The sequence below is a fragment of the Apostichopus japonicus genome, chromosome 11 (genome assembly GCF_037975245.1).
Source record: "Apostichopus japonicus isolate 1M-3 chromosome 11, ASM3797524v1, whole genome shotgun sequence".
In the NCBI taxonomy this organism is placed as follows: Eukaryota; Metazoa; Echinodermata; class Holothuroidea; order Aspidochirotida; family Stichopodidae; genus Apostichopus; species Apostichopus japonicus.
The window spans coordinates 16,346,881-16,362,470 of NC_092571.1; the positions used below are offsets into that span (position 1 = coordinate 16,346,881).

The 15,590-nt window shown below is 38.1% G+C and overlaps 1 protein-coding gene across 1 annotated transcript; it reads left to right on the forward strand.

The window, feature by feature from the left end:
- Positions 1-171: 171 nt before the first annotated feature.
- Positions 172-15,173, forward strand: LOC139976067 (RAD50-interacting protein 1-like). The gene is made up of 14 exons (XM_071984484.1): positions 172-371; positions 1,253-1,494; positions 2,367-2,597; positions 3,491-3,631; positions 4,225-4,384; positions 5,325-5,438; positions 6,058-6,283; positions 7,419-7,556; positions 8,261-8,460; positions 10,874-10,978; positions 11,541-11,704; positions 12,493-12,673; positions 13,662-13,780; positions 14,216-15,173. Exons 1-14 carry the CDS (start codon positions 219-221, stop codon positions 14,388-14,390), a joined length of 2,349 nt encoding a protein of 782 aa, XP_071840585.1. The 5' UTR covers positions 172-218; the 3' UTR covers positions 14,391-15,173.
- The last annotated feature ends 417 nt before the right edge of the window (positions 15,174-15,590 follow it).

Sequence of the window (15,590 nt, forward strand, 5' to 3'; positions counted from 1 at the left end):
CATTTTTTGGGCAGTTTTGAAACAATTAATTATATGATATCCAAAATAGCTTCATGAGAACCTTCCATATTTTGTTAGAAATGCAGTAGTGTTGCACATGTTGAGCACGGCAGTTTCACAATGAAAAGGAATTCGACATTGTTAGAAAAACGGTTTCCCTTTGAGTGTTATGAATATTCATATCTAAACGTCTAGGGGATTTACCTGCGTTGATCGACATGGCGGAAGAAAACTTGCAATTTACACCAAAGATTGTGCAGCATCTGTCTCAACTTATTGATCATGAGTTTGGAGATGACGTGAAAGCGTTAGAAAAAGTTGAGGAATTGCTTCAAGACGCTGTCAAACGACGTGATAAGCTCAAGACAGATGTACGTACACGTCACAAAAGTTGTTTTCACATAGTAACATATTGTGTGTAGTTGTACTAGATTCGCGAAATGTCAATTGTATTTCTCTTTGAGTGTTGTTTTCATGCATTTTCACTGTGTTTGGGTCTAAAACATGCCAACCGCATTGAACGCAGCACATAACCTAATCGGTAACAATAATAAAACGAAGCTTTTTGATCGAGAACTGTTAGTCTGTCACATTTTTCGTGCAACCACTTTGTAATTAGCAATTTATTCACATACCACTGCCAGGTAGGATAAATGGACCTTGGGCTAGCCTAGTTTAGGCGAAGTGTCAAATAAATGCATTCATATTCATATGCTTTGCAAAACCTTTTATTTTTGCTTTTGTTAATTGTGAAATAGCAGTTTTTGTAACACCAGGGAATAATTGATCCAGTATCACATCGCAAAATGCTATACAAAATGAAAAAAATCAGAGACTTAAAATTATATAATGCTACACAAAATTTGAACACTAAATTATAACCTGTACACATCTCCCTACACATAGTAAATCCATGATAAATTGATCACAGCAATTGGTAACCACAAAGGACACAAGGTCATTATTAAAAACTGCATGATCTTCAAGACTCCATGGATGTAAATGTAATGCTGAGTTCATATTTTCTTGATAGGAACTTTATGTCATTTAACCAAATTCTAGCAACATTCACACATAACTGAATACCACCCAATCTCGCTACTTAACAGATCTAGATATGGTTACTTAAATGTTAATGTTTGAAATTATAACAGAGTACAGTTTAATGTGTCATTCAATATAGGATAGATAGGTAAATACACTAGCTTCTAGCACTAGTTCTGAAATGCAATTTTCCTTTTCCCCACACAAGTTGAATGTGGCCACAGCTGAGATCCCAACTGAGATCAGGAAAGCATTAACTGAAGCAGACTCATCAATCACCAGAATCGATGAAATAACGCTTGAGTACAAACAAGTTAGAAGGGGAGTGACAGGTCAGCTGACTGATGTTGAACCAATGGTTGAAGGCCTCAAAGAAATGGTGTCAAAGGTCAGGGTTCTCGAAAGAAGCCTGGATTACATCAAGTGGCTTATGCTAGTCGAAGAATTGAGGTTTGTATTACAGATATCTACAATTAAACTTGAAGGGCATTTCATTTGCAGTTACTCCCACTAGTTATGCAGGAATTTCAGAAAATAGGAATAGGTTCACGGGGAAAACACAGTAGAGTTTGATACGTTTAGGGGATGGAAAGATAGGGTAGTTGTTGCTATTAAGGGTGTAGGGTAGTTGTTGCTATTAAGGGAAGTGTATATCTTTACCAGTCTAAGCTATGTTCAGCATTTTGGGGAAATGAATATGAACATTGGTATATTGTTTGGATAAAATGTTTAAGAGAGGACCTGTTTTCTGTGTTTACATTGATGTCAAGCAACAAAAATAAAGGGAAAAGATGTTGGCTAAGGATAAGAAGGAGACATATTTTACTGGTCAAGTTACCATTGAAATACACTCAGGTGTAGTATTTAGTTAAGTTGAAAATAAAGAAATAAAATTGAATATTTGGTGCCCTTACAGAATTGCGGAATGAATCAAACTTCAAATAGAAAATAGAAGAAAATAAATTAAATTGAAACTTCTTTCTCTTGATTTTTGTTAGAGCTTATGTTTTACTACCCTGAAAATATTCCTATAAGTGTGAGATGCTTTCCAAGTCCCCAAATCATACCAACTTACAGGAGGTGAGGGGAGGGCTGCATGAGTACATTGTTAATATTTCTTTCTCAAAAAGTAGGCGAAATAATTTGTTACAGTTCCTACAATACCTTTACATTCTCAAGTTTTGGTAAGATAAAGTAAAACCCCAATATTTTAGTATTCCCAAATAATACAATGTTTCTGGATAAGATTTCATTTTAGTGTAAACTTATGATTTGAGGTCTCTCTCAAGGTGAACTTATCATAATATTACATTCTATCACAGTTCGGAGATTCAAGGATCACTTCTGGTTACAACAGCGCCCCCATCTCTCTTCACTAGCACAGACGTTCAGAAGTCTTTATCAGCCAACGCCACTCCGAGTGCCGTCAGTCACTTCTCGAAATTGTCGCAGGTGTACGAATCGTTACAGGAATCAAAGTGTCACCACTTGTTAGAATTTGTGGAGAGTACTGTGATGTTCTGGTACAGGATCTTAATGGAGAAACTAGCTGGGTGAGTATACCCCATCCCTGCCTCGCCCGTCAACCCCCCCCCACTCCCCCAGATATCATTTCAACTGTACTTAACAGGAATAAAATGCTGATTTTTGAATAAACTTCACATATGAAAATTATTATACATTCAGCATTCAAACTTTCTTTTAGAAATATCTTGGAATTAAACAAAATTGTTCCACCACCCAGGGTAAATACAGTATTAAATACACTCTATCAAGAAATTTGTTATTTCCCCAGTTGAAGTGCCTTCCCCCTGCTGGACTTCTTTGTTTTGTGGGGGGAGGGTTGTATTTTCCATGGGTACTTGATTAGCCAGGTACTATATCCTCTGATTAGAAGCCACAAGGATTAAATTGGTTATAAAGTAATCTCCAGCAACTCTGAGCTGGATAACTCTGTAGGTGAAGCTCAAAGCTGATACTACAGTAGTCATGAGATTGAAACCTGTTGTTGGCTGTATAAAAATTGTGTTATAAGTTTCTCAGATAATTAGCTTACCTATGCAGGTATTTGGAAATGATCGAAAAAGGAATTTAAACCGACTTTTGTTTTATCGGACCTAAGTTACTGTAAATGTATGACATGGATATATTACCACTAGCGATACACCAAACTGTTAGCTTATTAATTTCTATGTTTCACCGACCAATAAGTGCCCACCGAAAACAGGTGGTTTTAAATGTAAATCTTTGGATCTTGAAGGAATCAGTAAACAAGTTTTCCCGGTACTTTCTTCAATTTCATGTGGTTCACGGTTCCATCGTTATCGTCCCTGAAGGAATGGAATATAAACCTTACTGTTTTATCGAAGAAGTAGTTCACAAATAAGAATTCAGTATCTTTTAATCTGTCTTATATTAATTAATTAATTTCCTTTTACCCAAATAGTGAATTCAGTGAGATCACCAAAGCCCTTGGATGGCCGTTTGTGACAGTTGCCTCACCAATGCCTCCTTCAGCTGCAACAGTAGAGGAGTTGAAGATGAGGCTAGATGCCTGCTTTTCTTATTTGGTGAAATTACAGCTTCCGTATCCTTTTGATTAAGAGATCCCATTAATGCCATCAGTGTTCCATCAGTCATTCAGTCCTGATTTCTTCTGGTTTTTCCAGTGCTTGATTTTCAATGATAAATTCTCACATCGAGAGAGAATGCATTCTGATGGCCGGCAGTTGAATAAATGTTTGAGTTAGAATATGGATGATAATTGTTTCACTTTCTAGCATCCTTGGAGCCTACATTGATGACCATTATAGGATTTTAACTTTGCATAACTCTATATCCTTATAGGGGCTGCAAAAGGGTTCAAGTATCAAATTAATTTTACACATTTTCTTTGTTAAATTAGACCTGTATTGAAGCAAGAAGTGGCTATTGTTGATACTTTAGTCTATGAAAGATAAGAAAGTGCAAACTATTTGTGTATTTCCCTTCGGTGGAAGAATAGTTCAGATTTTTGTCTTTGCTGATGTCAAACTTGTCTTGTGGCTTTTTTATATTTCCGAATTCGGATGTAGTTATCTTGGCTTTTCTTTATGCTCGCAATTAATTAATCAGAGTCTATTTCTTCGTATGAAGGTCATTTGAAAGAACATGTTATTTTACTTGACAAAGGGAATTCAGAGATATTTTAGCGGAGACAGAAGACAAGGCCACCAAGGGAATAGAGTTACTTCCGGGCTCCCAGCCAATCCTCTTGCCAATCCAACTTCTCCTTGATCCTCTGCTCAAAAGGTTTAAGTACCACTTTTTTGGGAACAGGCAGACAAATGCTGTCGATAAGGTATGGAAACTGCTCCAAGGATCTCATTACAAATCTTAACGTTACTGCAGATACTTTGGGAGGAAAGGTCTCTGAGGGGTGGGGGGGGGGTGGGGCTCTTTCAACATCCAGTTACCTTAGACAGGAGTTTGCTCAGGAGAATTCATCCTCCATTATGATTTTCAAAGATTAGAAACTGCAGGAAGGTGAATTTTGAAGAGACTGCAGTTTCTGTGTTCTAAGTGTTTGAAGGGGGGAGTGGGGAGAGAGGGAGTGGCAATGACAGAAATCTTTAGATGTAAAGGTTGGTAACACACAAGTTGTTTCAGCAAAACCCATGAATAGCATTAACAGAAATGACAAATTTCTCCTTCATCGATGGTTTGCTGTGAAATATCCTTTGAACTAAATCACCATGTTAATGCAATCTGTCATTAAATGTGGTACAGTTGAACAGTTCACCATTTTGTTTGCCAGGCTGATGAGATCTGTTTCAAAAGTCTGACAAACCCTGTTGTTGTACAGTTTTGTAAAATCCAAAGAGTGTGTTTTTCAAGCAGTGGGTTCAGAGCTCACCACTGTGATTAAAAAATTATCATTATTGAGCGTTGACCTCAACAATCAGTTTTACTGCCACCAGCCCACCTTTAAGGCATTTTTGTGTACTACTAAAGGCATTTAAAGTGTCCAATTCATGGCAATATTCTGGAGTATACCCTCAAGGGAATGTATCTTTGAAAACTGCAACTTTAAAATCATTTAAATTTTTGGACTATATAGTGATGACCTTTAAACAGAAAAGACACCCCCAGAATGAACCTTACAAAGAACGAGATGAAATTGGCAGACATTTATAGAACCGGTAATGGCATAGTGGTTATGAGCACAAGCCCAGCATTACAGATCTTCTTTTGTGAACAAAAGTTCTTCTTTTTTGGTTGATTTGATTTGACTCTTTCAGCCGGAATGGTATTTCACTCAAATACTGAACTGGGTCAGAGATCACAGTCACTTCCTTGAGCAGACTATACAGCCTATCCTGAACAAGAGTGAAATTTCAAACATCGTCGCCAAGGTAACCAAAATTTGTGGATCGTTCGGTATTCTGAAGACGAAATATGTTACGACCATTGTGATGGATTTTTATCACAGCTGTTTGGATTATGATGTGATTATAGATTAGATTTGAACTCCAAGAGAGTGGTGAGAGGATGTTTTGGGGTTGGCATGTGATGTTTTAGGAGGTGAAGGGTATGGGAAAACAGCAGAGGGAAATCTTTGCTGTTTTGGACCTGTCATGAGAATATGGCATTTACATGTAGGTGTCTTTCATTTAGGGAAATAACTTGAAATGCAAAGAAAGAACCTTGTGCATGATACATTGTTGTTCATTATCCTTACAGGTGTTGTGGCTTTTGATTGGCCCACCAAATTAAAGATAATGTATATACAGGGATCGGAACGCACAGTTGGTAGATTTGTGATCCTTTGGCCACTGATTCAAATCCTGTTCTACCTGACAAATTTCTTTGTGCTTTCAAACTTCAGTTATTATTATCCAGTCAGTTTTCTGTTTTTTTTGTATCTACTTATAAACAGAGAAGAAAGAGGAATTTGTTCCTACTGGACTTTCCATGAATCCTTGCAATGGACATTGTCTGTTTAACACAAAATTTTATTTATTTATTTCACAGGTGGAGTTTACAAGAGGCTTGTTACAGCTGGCTGCCAAGAAGTTGAAGATCGATATTCCCGACATTATCTTCGACGATCAATTGCTATCCCATACTATCGACGAATTGCTTTTATTCGATAAAGAACTTCGCAGTCAGTACGGCTACCCCGATCACGAGCCGGGATGCTTGCACGTCCTTACAGAAAAGCAATGCTTTGAAAAGTGGATCTCTGTAGAAAAGAACTGTGAGTTCTAGTAATAATAATAATAATCAGTGGTTATTTTTACGAACACTTAAGCGACCACAAATGTGGGAGACGCCTGCAAGGGCATATTGATTAAAACTTACACGTCGGGTGGCTTCCGATTCAACATTTTAACTCAAATTTTGAGTCTTTTCAAATTCAGAAAGTCATTTCCCATGGGAAAACCATAGATTGCTCTTGGATGAAAAACCCACCTTACTATGACCCGACCGGGTATGAAACCCAGAACCACCCAATTGCTAAGCCTCATTGTTCAATGCCTTTTGATAATATCCACTCAGCCACAGCACTGGTTATCAGGCACATATCAAGATGAGGGCAGCAGGGCAGTATACACCCGCCCCCACCCCTCTTTCAAATCCACCAAACTAAAATTAGTTAGTAGCTAGTAACACAACCTTGCCTGTAGACCTCTTTTAGGCCTAATAATAGACCTAACTTACAAAGCTAAATATCCATCAGAAATGCACCACTTCACATTTAAACTATTCTCTAGGGGACGACCACACCCCAGAGCTCCCTTCATCGGGGATAGACTTCAACAATCTCAGGGCCACCCCTCCTTCCTTTTCAAAACCCAGGACACACCCCTGGGTTTTACCTATTAAGTAAACAAAACCAAGTATTACTCAAGTTGAGAGTTTCACTCCTCAAACCGGGACTACCTTCAACTTACTCCAAATCCTAAAACCTCCACCAAATTGCAGGGTACTCAGCAAGTGTTACAATAACATTTCCTTGATTCAGCTCTCAATATTTCATCGTCCAGATACTGTGTATATTACTATTGATTGCATGTAAAATGCGGCATGGATGGATGCAGTGAATAATTTATCAGGTATCGCAGTGCGAAATGCTACTCAAAATGGGTAAATTTGCTATATAAGTGCTATACGAGCACTATACGAGTGCTATAGGAATGCTATACGAGTGCTATATAAGTGCTATACAAGTGCTAAGATGCACAGCAGTTTGTGTACGCAGAGAAAATGTTTTTATAAGAGGCAAAGTTCATCGCCTAAGTAATATGCAAAAATATTTTTACACTACATTATTCCCTTGTACATGCATATATCCTTTTGAAGTTTCTTTCAATTTGGTTTTTCCCGTCTAGTCGCCGGACAGAAAATGGACGTCTTACTAGCGTCGAAGACTGCCTGGATTTCCCAGTACAAAGATGTTACCAATATTGATGACGCTAAAGTGCCAGAATGTGTAGAAAATTTTATGACCCTAATTCTGGTCATAACAGGTAAAACAATGTCATTCCATCCTTTGCAGGTGGTCTGTAGTGGTAGAGCAAATCTTGACCCTCGGACGACCAGGGCCGACAGTTTTGTTGTCCCAAACGGCAATTTGGTTGTCCGAAGATATGTGGCAAAATAACAAGGAATGACCAATATGTAGATTGTAGGAGAGATGTGTAGGCTTCTAAAACTCTCCTTTGGTTGGTAGATTATAGGCTTATGATTATTCTTGTTTTATGACTGTCTCTTTGAAATGACTGAGACGGATATCAATTTATCATTTAACCTAATTGGGGTATTTTGACTGGTGGGAATCTTGAGTTCATATAATCAACTAATCGTCCTCAGGAGGACCATCAAAGCTAATTTTGGTCGTCAGAACAGAAATTTGGTCGTCTTGGACAATCAGACTTTCATTAAAAAATTTGCCCTTAGTGCGATGCTGGTTCACTAGTTGAATTATTTTTTAATGCTAGATATCAAAGATTTATCTGACACAGCATTTGAGTTTGTCTCTAAAAGGAATATATGTAATTGAAATTTAAAAAAAGGAAGAAAAAGGTCCCTTTTTTATTTGAAGTTCAGAGATAACATTTTATTAGGCTAGAAAATGTTTGTGAAATATTTCATAGTTTAACACTCTTCTGTTCTGTTCATTTTGATTAATTTCTAAAGTTTTGGGGGGTCTTTTTTGGTCTGGATTTTTTAGAACGATACAAGTCACTGCCATCTCCTACTCATCATCTCCGATTCTTGGAGCTACAATTGGACCTCATTGATGACTTCAGGATTCGACTCCTTCAGGTGATGAAGTTAAAATCCAGCGCCCCTCTCTCGGGACAGTACTGTGCAATCGTCAATGGGATAGAATACATCCTAGGGGTACTCGAAGAATGGAGTAACCAATTAGTAAGTCGGTGTCTCTAATGGAGAAATTATTGTGTTGTGATGTTTTAAATCTTGGGACAAACACATAAAGCAGAAGAGAGGAAAGACTATATAACTGACTGCTTATATGTTAGCCAAATCTTTACCTTTGTTCAGATAAATGTGTAGGAGTAAAAGGGCTTTACATTGCAGTACTCATGTTGGAGAAATCCAAGGTCTTCCCATCTGGTAAACAAAGGTCACTTCAAAGTAACTATGTATTATTAATTGATGTGATTAAAATGATAGCCCGAGGGAAAGTGCCAATGAGAATAGAATACATTCTAAGCATGGGTTGGAACTTATCAGCTCCTTTTTATAATTTTTTGAGATAGACTAACCATATTTCACTTAAAAATGATAGTCCAGAGGGAAAAAGATTTATCTTTGACAATGTGATGAGCAGTGGTGGGATTTGAGTTGTGAAAGTGGTGGGGCAAACCTGCCAGCAAGACTATCTAAGCGGAGCGCCACCATCGGTTGGCGCGGAGCGTACCAGAAATTTTTTGGCTTTACAAACCCCCCAGATGGCCGGAAACAGCACTTCCCGAGTGCTCTAAGCTGCATGTACCCATCCTTGAAATATGGATCTCATGTCTGCAATTGTATCTAGATAGTTAATTATCGTTTAAAAATTTGAAGAGGATTGATAGTAGAACATATGGTCAGATGGTGATGTACAACTTTTGTTATACGTCACTATCTAAGCGGAGCGCCATCATTGGTTGGCAAGGAGCGTCGAAATTTTCGATGAAAGGTGCCCTTAGATCAGTAAAATTAACACCCATATAATAAGCTTTAAATTGCATCTAAACAATTAATGAATGTGTGTAAATTAAGGGAGGACGGATAGAAGAACTTACATGGTGATGTACAACTGAAGCTTATACGTCACTATTTAGGCGGTGCACCCACCTCAGTTGGTGCGGCGTGCCGAAATTTAAGCAAAAAGGAAATCCTAGATCAGCAAAAATGACACCTCTGGTAACAATAAATCGCATCTAGACAGTTCTTTCCCCCTAAAATTATTAGTATATTGTGCATTGGACCGATCAAGAATATGTTCAGCACCCACTTCGAAATTCTCCCCACGGTCCCCACTCCTTGGAGCACTTGGCAAATATTGGGGGCTGAACATACCTTTATTACCCCCCCCACACTTTTTACATGGGGGATAAGCCCCTCAAGTCCACCGGTTCCGTCACCACTGAAGTCAAGGCGGGGTGACTTTTTGGATTTTACAGTGCGACTAGGTGCAACATGGAGCAATATTTACGGGTCATTTCATAGTACTAGCTGAGATTTTGAAAATGAAATTATTACCTGGCAGTACCAGCATTATGTTTGAACTATTGCCAGATTATCAGGCAACATAGAAATGCATAATAAATACTTGAATGTTACTTACTGTTAATGAAGGGCTGGACGACGTCCGCTGACACTTTCAAGTGTGGCGAATCGAATTGAATGACACGGGGGGGGGGGGGGGTGTGTCATGTGTCAGTGTATTGAATTTAATTATTGATATACCCAATATGCAAATCTGGCTTTCGTAAATCGTTTCTCTGGATTTAGTTATTCAACGCATTCAGTAGAGCAGCAACGTTGAAAATCAATTCCTGAAGCTAGCACTGTAGCACATGCCGTGGATTCATCACATGCAGAATTGAATCGCTAGTGTGTTAGCTCCAGAATTTGTAACCTGTGCTGCGAACCGTGTGCTAGCTCCAGCTCCAGTTATTCTGCATGCTACATGTTACGATGTTAAACACAAATTTGACTTAGATTCGAAACAAATAGGCCTATTTGATAGAGCTGTTGTGGGGGAATAATTTCGATTAGGGTTGTGCTTATTTGTCTGCAAAAACGACACAAAAGTGAACAGGAAAGGTCTGGGAAAAAGTGGGGGGTAAATGCCCCCTCTTGCCCCCACCCGCCCGTAATCCCGCCCATGGTGATGAGAGAGGAACATATTCTTGACATATGAATACAAGTTAGTCTCTACTGATAACTTCACATCTTTTAAGGAAAAGTTGGAACCCTGTCCAATCAAACTTCAAAACAATAACGTGAAGAAGAAATATCAACTATCAATACCAGGATAAACGCAATATAAGAAAAACACTCAAATTGCACTACGATGCTTCATATATCTTCTTTCATTAGTCAAATATAAATTTTTCCTCTTGACTATCCTTTCATAAAACTGTCACGCGGAAAAGCAGTGGGGTTAGATAACGAGATATAACGGCTCCCTGGGAGGATCAGTTCTTACATTAAAAGGGGGGGTGCATAATTGTGCTCAGTATGATACTGTCTTGACTTCCAGGAACGCTACCAACGAAAAAGTTTTTCAAATGTGATAATCCTTTTCTCTCGATTATTTTCTCTGCAGTTTTTTATTCAGTTAAACTTTTTCAAGAAAGAGCAGCAATCGATGGAGAAAATCAATGCAGCTTTGGAATCAAATATGGAGATGGACGAAGAAGCTTTTTCAAAGGCAAGAGCTTTTGTTGTAAATCAGAAATATTGAGTTGAATTCTGTTTATGTATCTCTCAAAAGTTTTCTGTTGTTACGAAGTATATGTTTTATTAACAAAACTGGCCAGGTTTTGATTTCAGTTAATCAATAGAAATATCTAAAATCAGTGATCAGGCTTGAAATTGCCGAACAATTTTACCAGTGAAAGTCTTGTAATTATCAGAACCTGAAGTATTATCTTTTATCTTCTTACAAAAGATGTTTAATACAATATTTAATTCTGCTTTCTATCTTGTTTTGTTGTCATGTCATTTTATCTGGTAGAAGTTAGCAGTCACTAACAGCACACCCAAACAAACACACTGTTCTTAAGGATAGAGGGCAGCAATCCTAAATAACAACTACTTGTAATAATCAAAGGTAATATATGTAATAATACAACAGAACCAACCATGGCCATTCACTAATATTAATTAAAGTTTAATTTAAGCCTAATTACAGACTGGTTGTTAGTTGTATTCTGAGCTAGATCTATATAGTTTTCAGCAAGCTCTAATTGTTTATCATTTCTACTTTGTAGATTTCTCCTTCAAACGATACTGGAAGTGAAGAATTCTACCAAGGGTCTGTCTTTGATTCTACGGTGGAGCTGTATAGCCATTTGAAACAGGAGATGTTGCAGACACTGAGAAGAGTTATCATTGAGGAAATCAAAGACAGATGTTGGGATTATCAACACCATAAGTAAGTTGAATTCTGGTCTTTCTAATTTCCAAAGGTGTGTGACAGTTTTATCCATTTGTGATAAGATCCAAACAACCGACACTCTCATTGAGGAGTGTTAGCTCAGTGGTTAACGCCGGTGCCTTTCAATCATAAGTTCCTGAGTTTGAGTCACTCCAAGATTAATGTATGTCATCCAGTTACAGAGTTGTTGACAATTGACAATTCATAATCATGGACGTTAAATATGAATGTAAGAGACTGACTTCGGTCAGCTTGCGACTTTGATAAGCCAATGATGGCTTCTTCGCGAGTTCCTGCTTGCAGGAGGATCTAAAATACATACATACAATATTGTACAGGCCAACCTTTGTTAATGTGTGTTACAAGCCAGTACTATGGTTCGGTGGACTAAAGATGGTGTCGTCAGAAGCGACGAAATCTAGCATAAGATAGGTCATAGATTCGAGCCCTGGGCCAAAGTAAGAGTGGTTTTTCATCTGTGAAAAAATCCACTGTTTTACCATCTGACATTGTCATAAAACTGATCCAAAATGTGGTAAAACGTGTAAATTTGATGGCCACCGTTAGGAAGTGTAAGTAATGAGCCACTCGGCTTCTTCCACATGCCTTTGTGGCTGATTAGCATTGTAAAATAAGTAACCTCCAGGCTGACTATTATATGCTACCAAACCTGCTTACCTTCCTTCCTTTCCAAAATAACCTCAAAAACAGTTCCATGTGAGCTCGTTCTTCCAATAGTCTACCCATTTATTTCATGTAGAAATTTTTCATCATTGTCAATTTAGGTGGCTCACCCTGCCCTCTCACAAGGACTTCATCACTCCGTCCATCACGACTTCCTTCTGCGACGTCCTACAGACCTGCAAGGCTCGGCTTCATGAAGTCCAGGAACTCCTCTCGGCCGTCGTCTTCAATATTCTCTGGGAGGCCGTAGCGGACAGTCTCGGCCAGTTCATCTTTGATAGGGTACGTTTGGCTCATTTCTGCTCGTAGATTAAATCACACCCCCATAATTTCTTCGGAACTGATGATCCTCTTTATCCCAGCTTTTTTTTTCTTTCTGAGTCGTGATTTGAGTCAGTAATTTTTAAAGTTAAGTGACTGGTAAAAGTTATAGCTAAGTTTTCCAGGCAGAAATGATAGATTGGCTTCAGTGAATGATCCAATTTGAGTCAGGAAAATTGACTGTTAATAAATGACTTGACTTGAACCTCGAAATGAAGTTAATCGTTACAACTCGTAAGGGCAAAGAGAACCCATTAGAGAGTGTTTAGTCGCTGTGTTATTTATTTTACTATACTGGGTATTACATCTCCCACAACATACAATCACAAATTATTACAAGTGATGCATTCTGGGATGCATTGAAATGTAACAACAAATGAATTTATAATTATAATAATGCATATTCATATCTCTGTTCAAATTCATGATATGACAGCCAGCTTCCATACTTATTGGCTACATTTTATGAAACGGTTAGACTAAGGTCTCAACTTCCCAAGGAAAATTACCCTCAGTTCATTTTATCCATCTGGCAAAATATATTTGCAGAAAAGCTGGAGGTTTAGGCTTAACATTTCCTTTTACCTTGTGAATTAATCTAGGTAATCCTTGTCACACAGTTGGGACAACTGTTTCCTATTCTGTGCTGTCAAGCCCTGCTTCAGAGCAGTTGACAGTATGAACGGTAAGATAGTTATGTTATGTATCGTTAGGAACTGTTTGTACTGTTCAGTTCAGTTCAGTTCTGTTAGTATGAGTGCTTTGAAGCATGATATGAGAAGACTGTATAGGGTGGCATTTAGGAAATTGTCCTAACTGGCACAGACACTTATTTGTACAAAGTTTTATAAATTAATTACCATATTAATAATAAGTTACTGTGAGACACAGGTCTGAAGCCTACATAATCATGCATATCTCTTTTCTTGTTTGTTCTCGGGATGAACAGGTGATCATGAACGGACAATTTAACGAGGGCGGAGCTAAACAGCTCTCATACGATGTCTCTAAAGGTCTTTTACCGGTTTTCACAGACTACACAAGCAAGCCAGAGAGTTATTTTAGAATGTGAGTCCAGGACATTCCTCTTTTAAGTGCTTAGGATGTATCTAGAATTTATACCATATCTTACCTGAAGGAGGACAAGTTGCTGGGACCAGGGGGGCGGGATATAAGTTGAGGGGTTGCCCTTTCCCTCTGTGGGGAAAACTTGTTTTTATTGAAAATTCAGTCTTACACGTTCGAATCCAACTAAATTACTTAACAGTCATGTTTCAGTGGATAAAAATATCGATTATGTTTTAACATTGCAAATTACCTCTCGTGATGGAACCAAGTCAGTATTCCTACTAACTAAAGTGTTTAATTCATTTGTTTTATTAAATGCTCTTGTAAAAAAAAGTTTTTGAGCTTTCCAATGTTACATTTTTTGCCTGACTTTCTTTTCCTTACCAGTTCCCACTTTGAGCTGTCTCATAACTTCACATTCACTTTATTTTCTAGCCTCAAGGACAGCTGTACTCTCTTGAACCTTAACAAAGGATCCTTAAAGCTCCTGTATGCCATTCTCCAGGACGAAGAGCAGGAAAAAGCGAGGGCAGCGTTAGTCGACATGAAGGTTTACAAACTCTCTGTTTCGCAGGCCATGAGAGTACTGAAATTAAGGGCGGACATTTAGAAATAGATTATAAAGATGAATCTTGCTGACCAAACATAAAAATCAAAATAAGAAATACCTTTTGGGTTTTTTAAATACAGCAATTTCTGAGGTGCTTGGTCGAGTTAAAGATAATAGGGTCAAGTCGATGGTTGGTACTATTAGAGCTCAAATAACAACAAAAATTTTCAGTGGTAAGAAAAGATTGTTGTACGCTTGCAGTAGCAGCCATCATTTCACAACAAGAGGATCAGGGTTTTCTTTTCATGCGAGGACTCACAATTAGAGTTAAGCTTCTGCCCATTTGCAGCCGGCAAGATTAATATTCATAAGTGCATGATTTAAATAATGACCAATCACAAATTTAATTGGTTGGTTCATGTTGCAAAATGCCACGTTGCAATGTTGCAAATGTTGAATGCAAAATGCTATGTTGCAAAATGCCACAGAATGACTTCTAGAAATAGTTTTCTCACTTTGGTGGAAACTGAGAACCAGTTGTGGTCCCAGCCCCCCCCCCCCCCCCCCCCGCTGTCCCCTAATAATCTTTTTCTGTAACTCTGATGTAATGAATATGCAATAAGCAGGGGCGCCATTACTTCCTGAAGTACATTATGTTTATGTTTATGCAACGTTCAAAAGTCAAGGTTAACATAAGCCACACTGTTTGCCACAGGGAATTACATCTGGTAACCCATTGTCAATGTTATTTTAAATGTACCACTATTTAATAAGAATGTACTGTTTATTCATGTTTTTGTGAAAATATGGATGATTGAGGATGCAACATAACTTTGTCTTGTGCTTTCTCTTTTATTTGCTTTTACCTTTTTCCATTACAAGTGTATGGTCTGGAGTAGCTCGGGTACCATTTTACAACCCTTCTCCCACTATCCTCTCCCCCTCTATCCCCTCCACTCTATGCCCAAGCCCTCTATCCCTTCCCCCTCTATCCCCCCTAGTTGTTTCATTCATTTAGTATATTAGGCTGCAGTAAGGCAATTCAACCTCACTGATTTCGCCTACATATATGAATGTACACGTAAAAATAGGTCTTACCAATGTACTACTGTAGGAACACTTGATCAATTTCATCACAGTTGGTATCTTTTCCAACTTTCGTATCAACTGTATTGGAATTGATCACATGTATTTAACACATTAATAGTGCAAGTATATATATATATATATATTAGAGAAAACCAGAGAAATAAGATATGA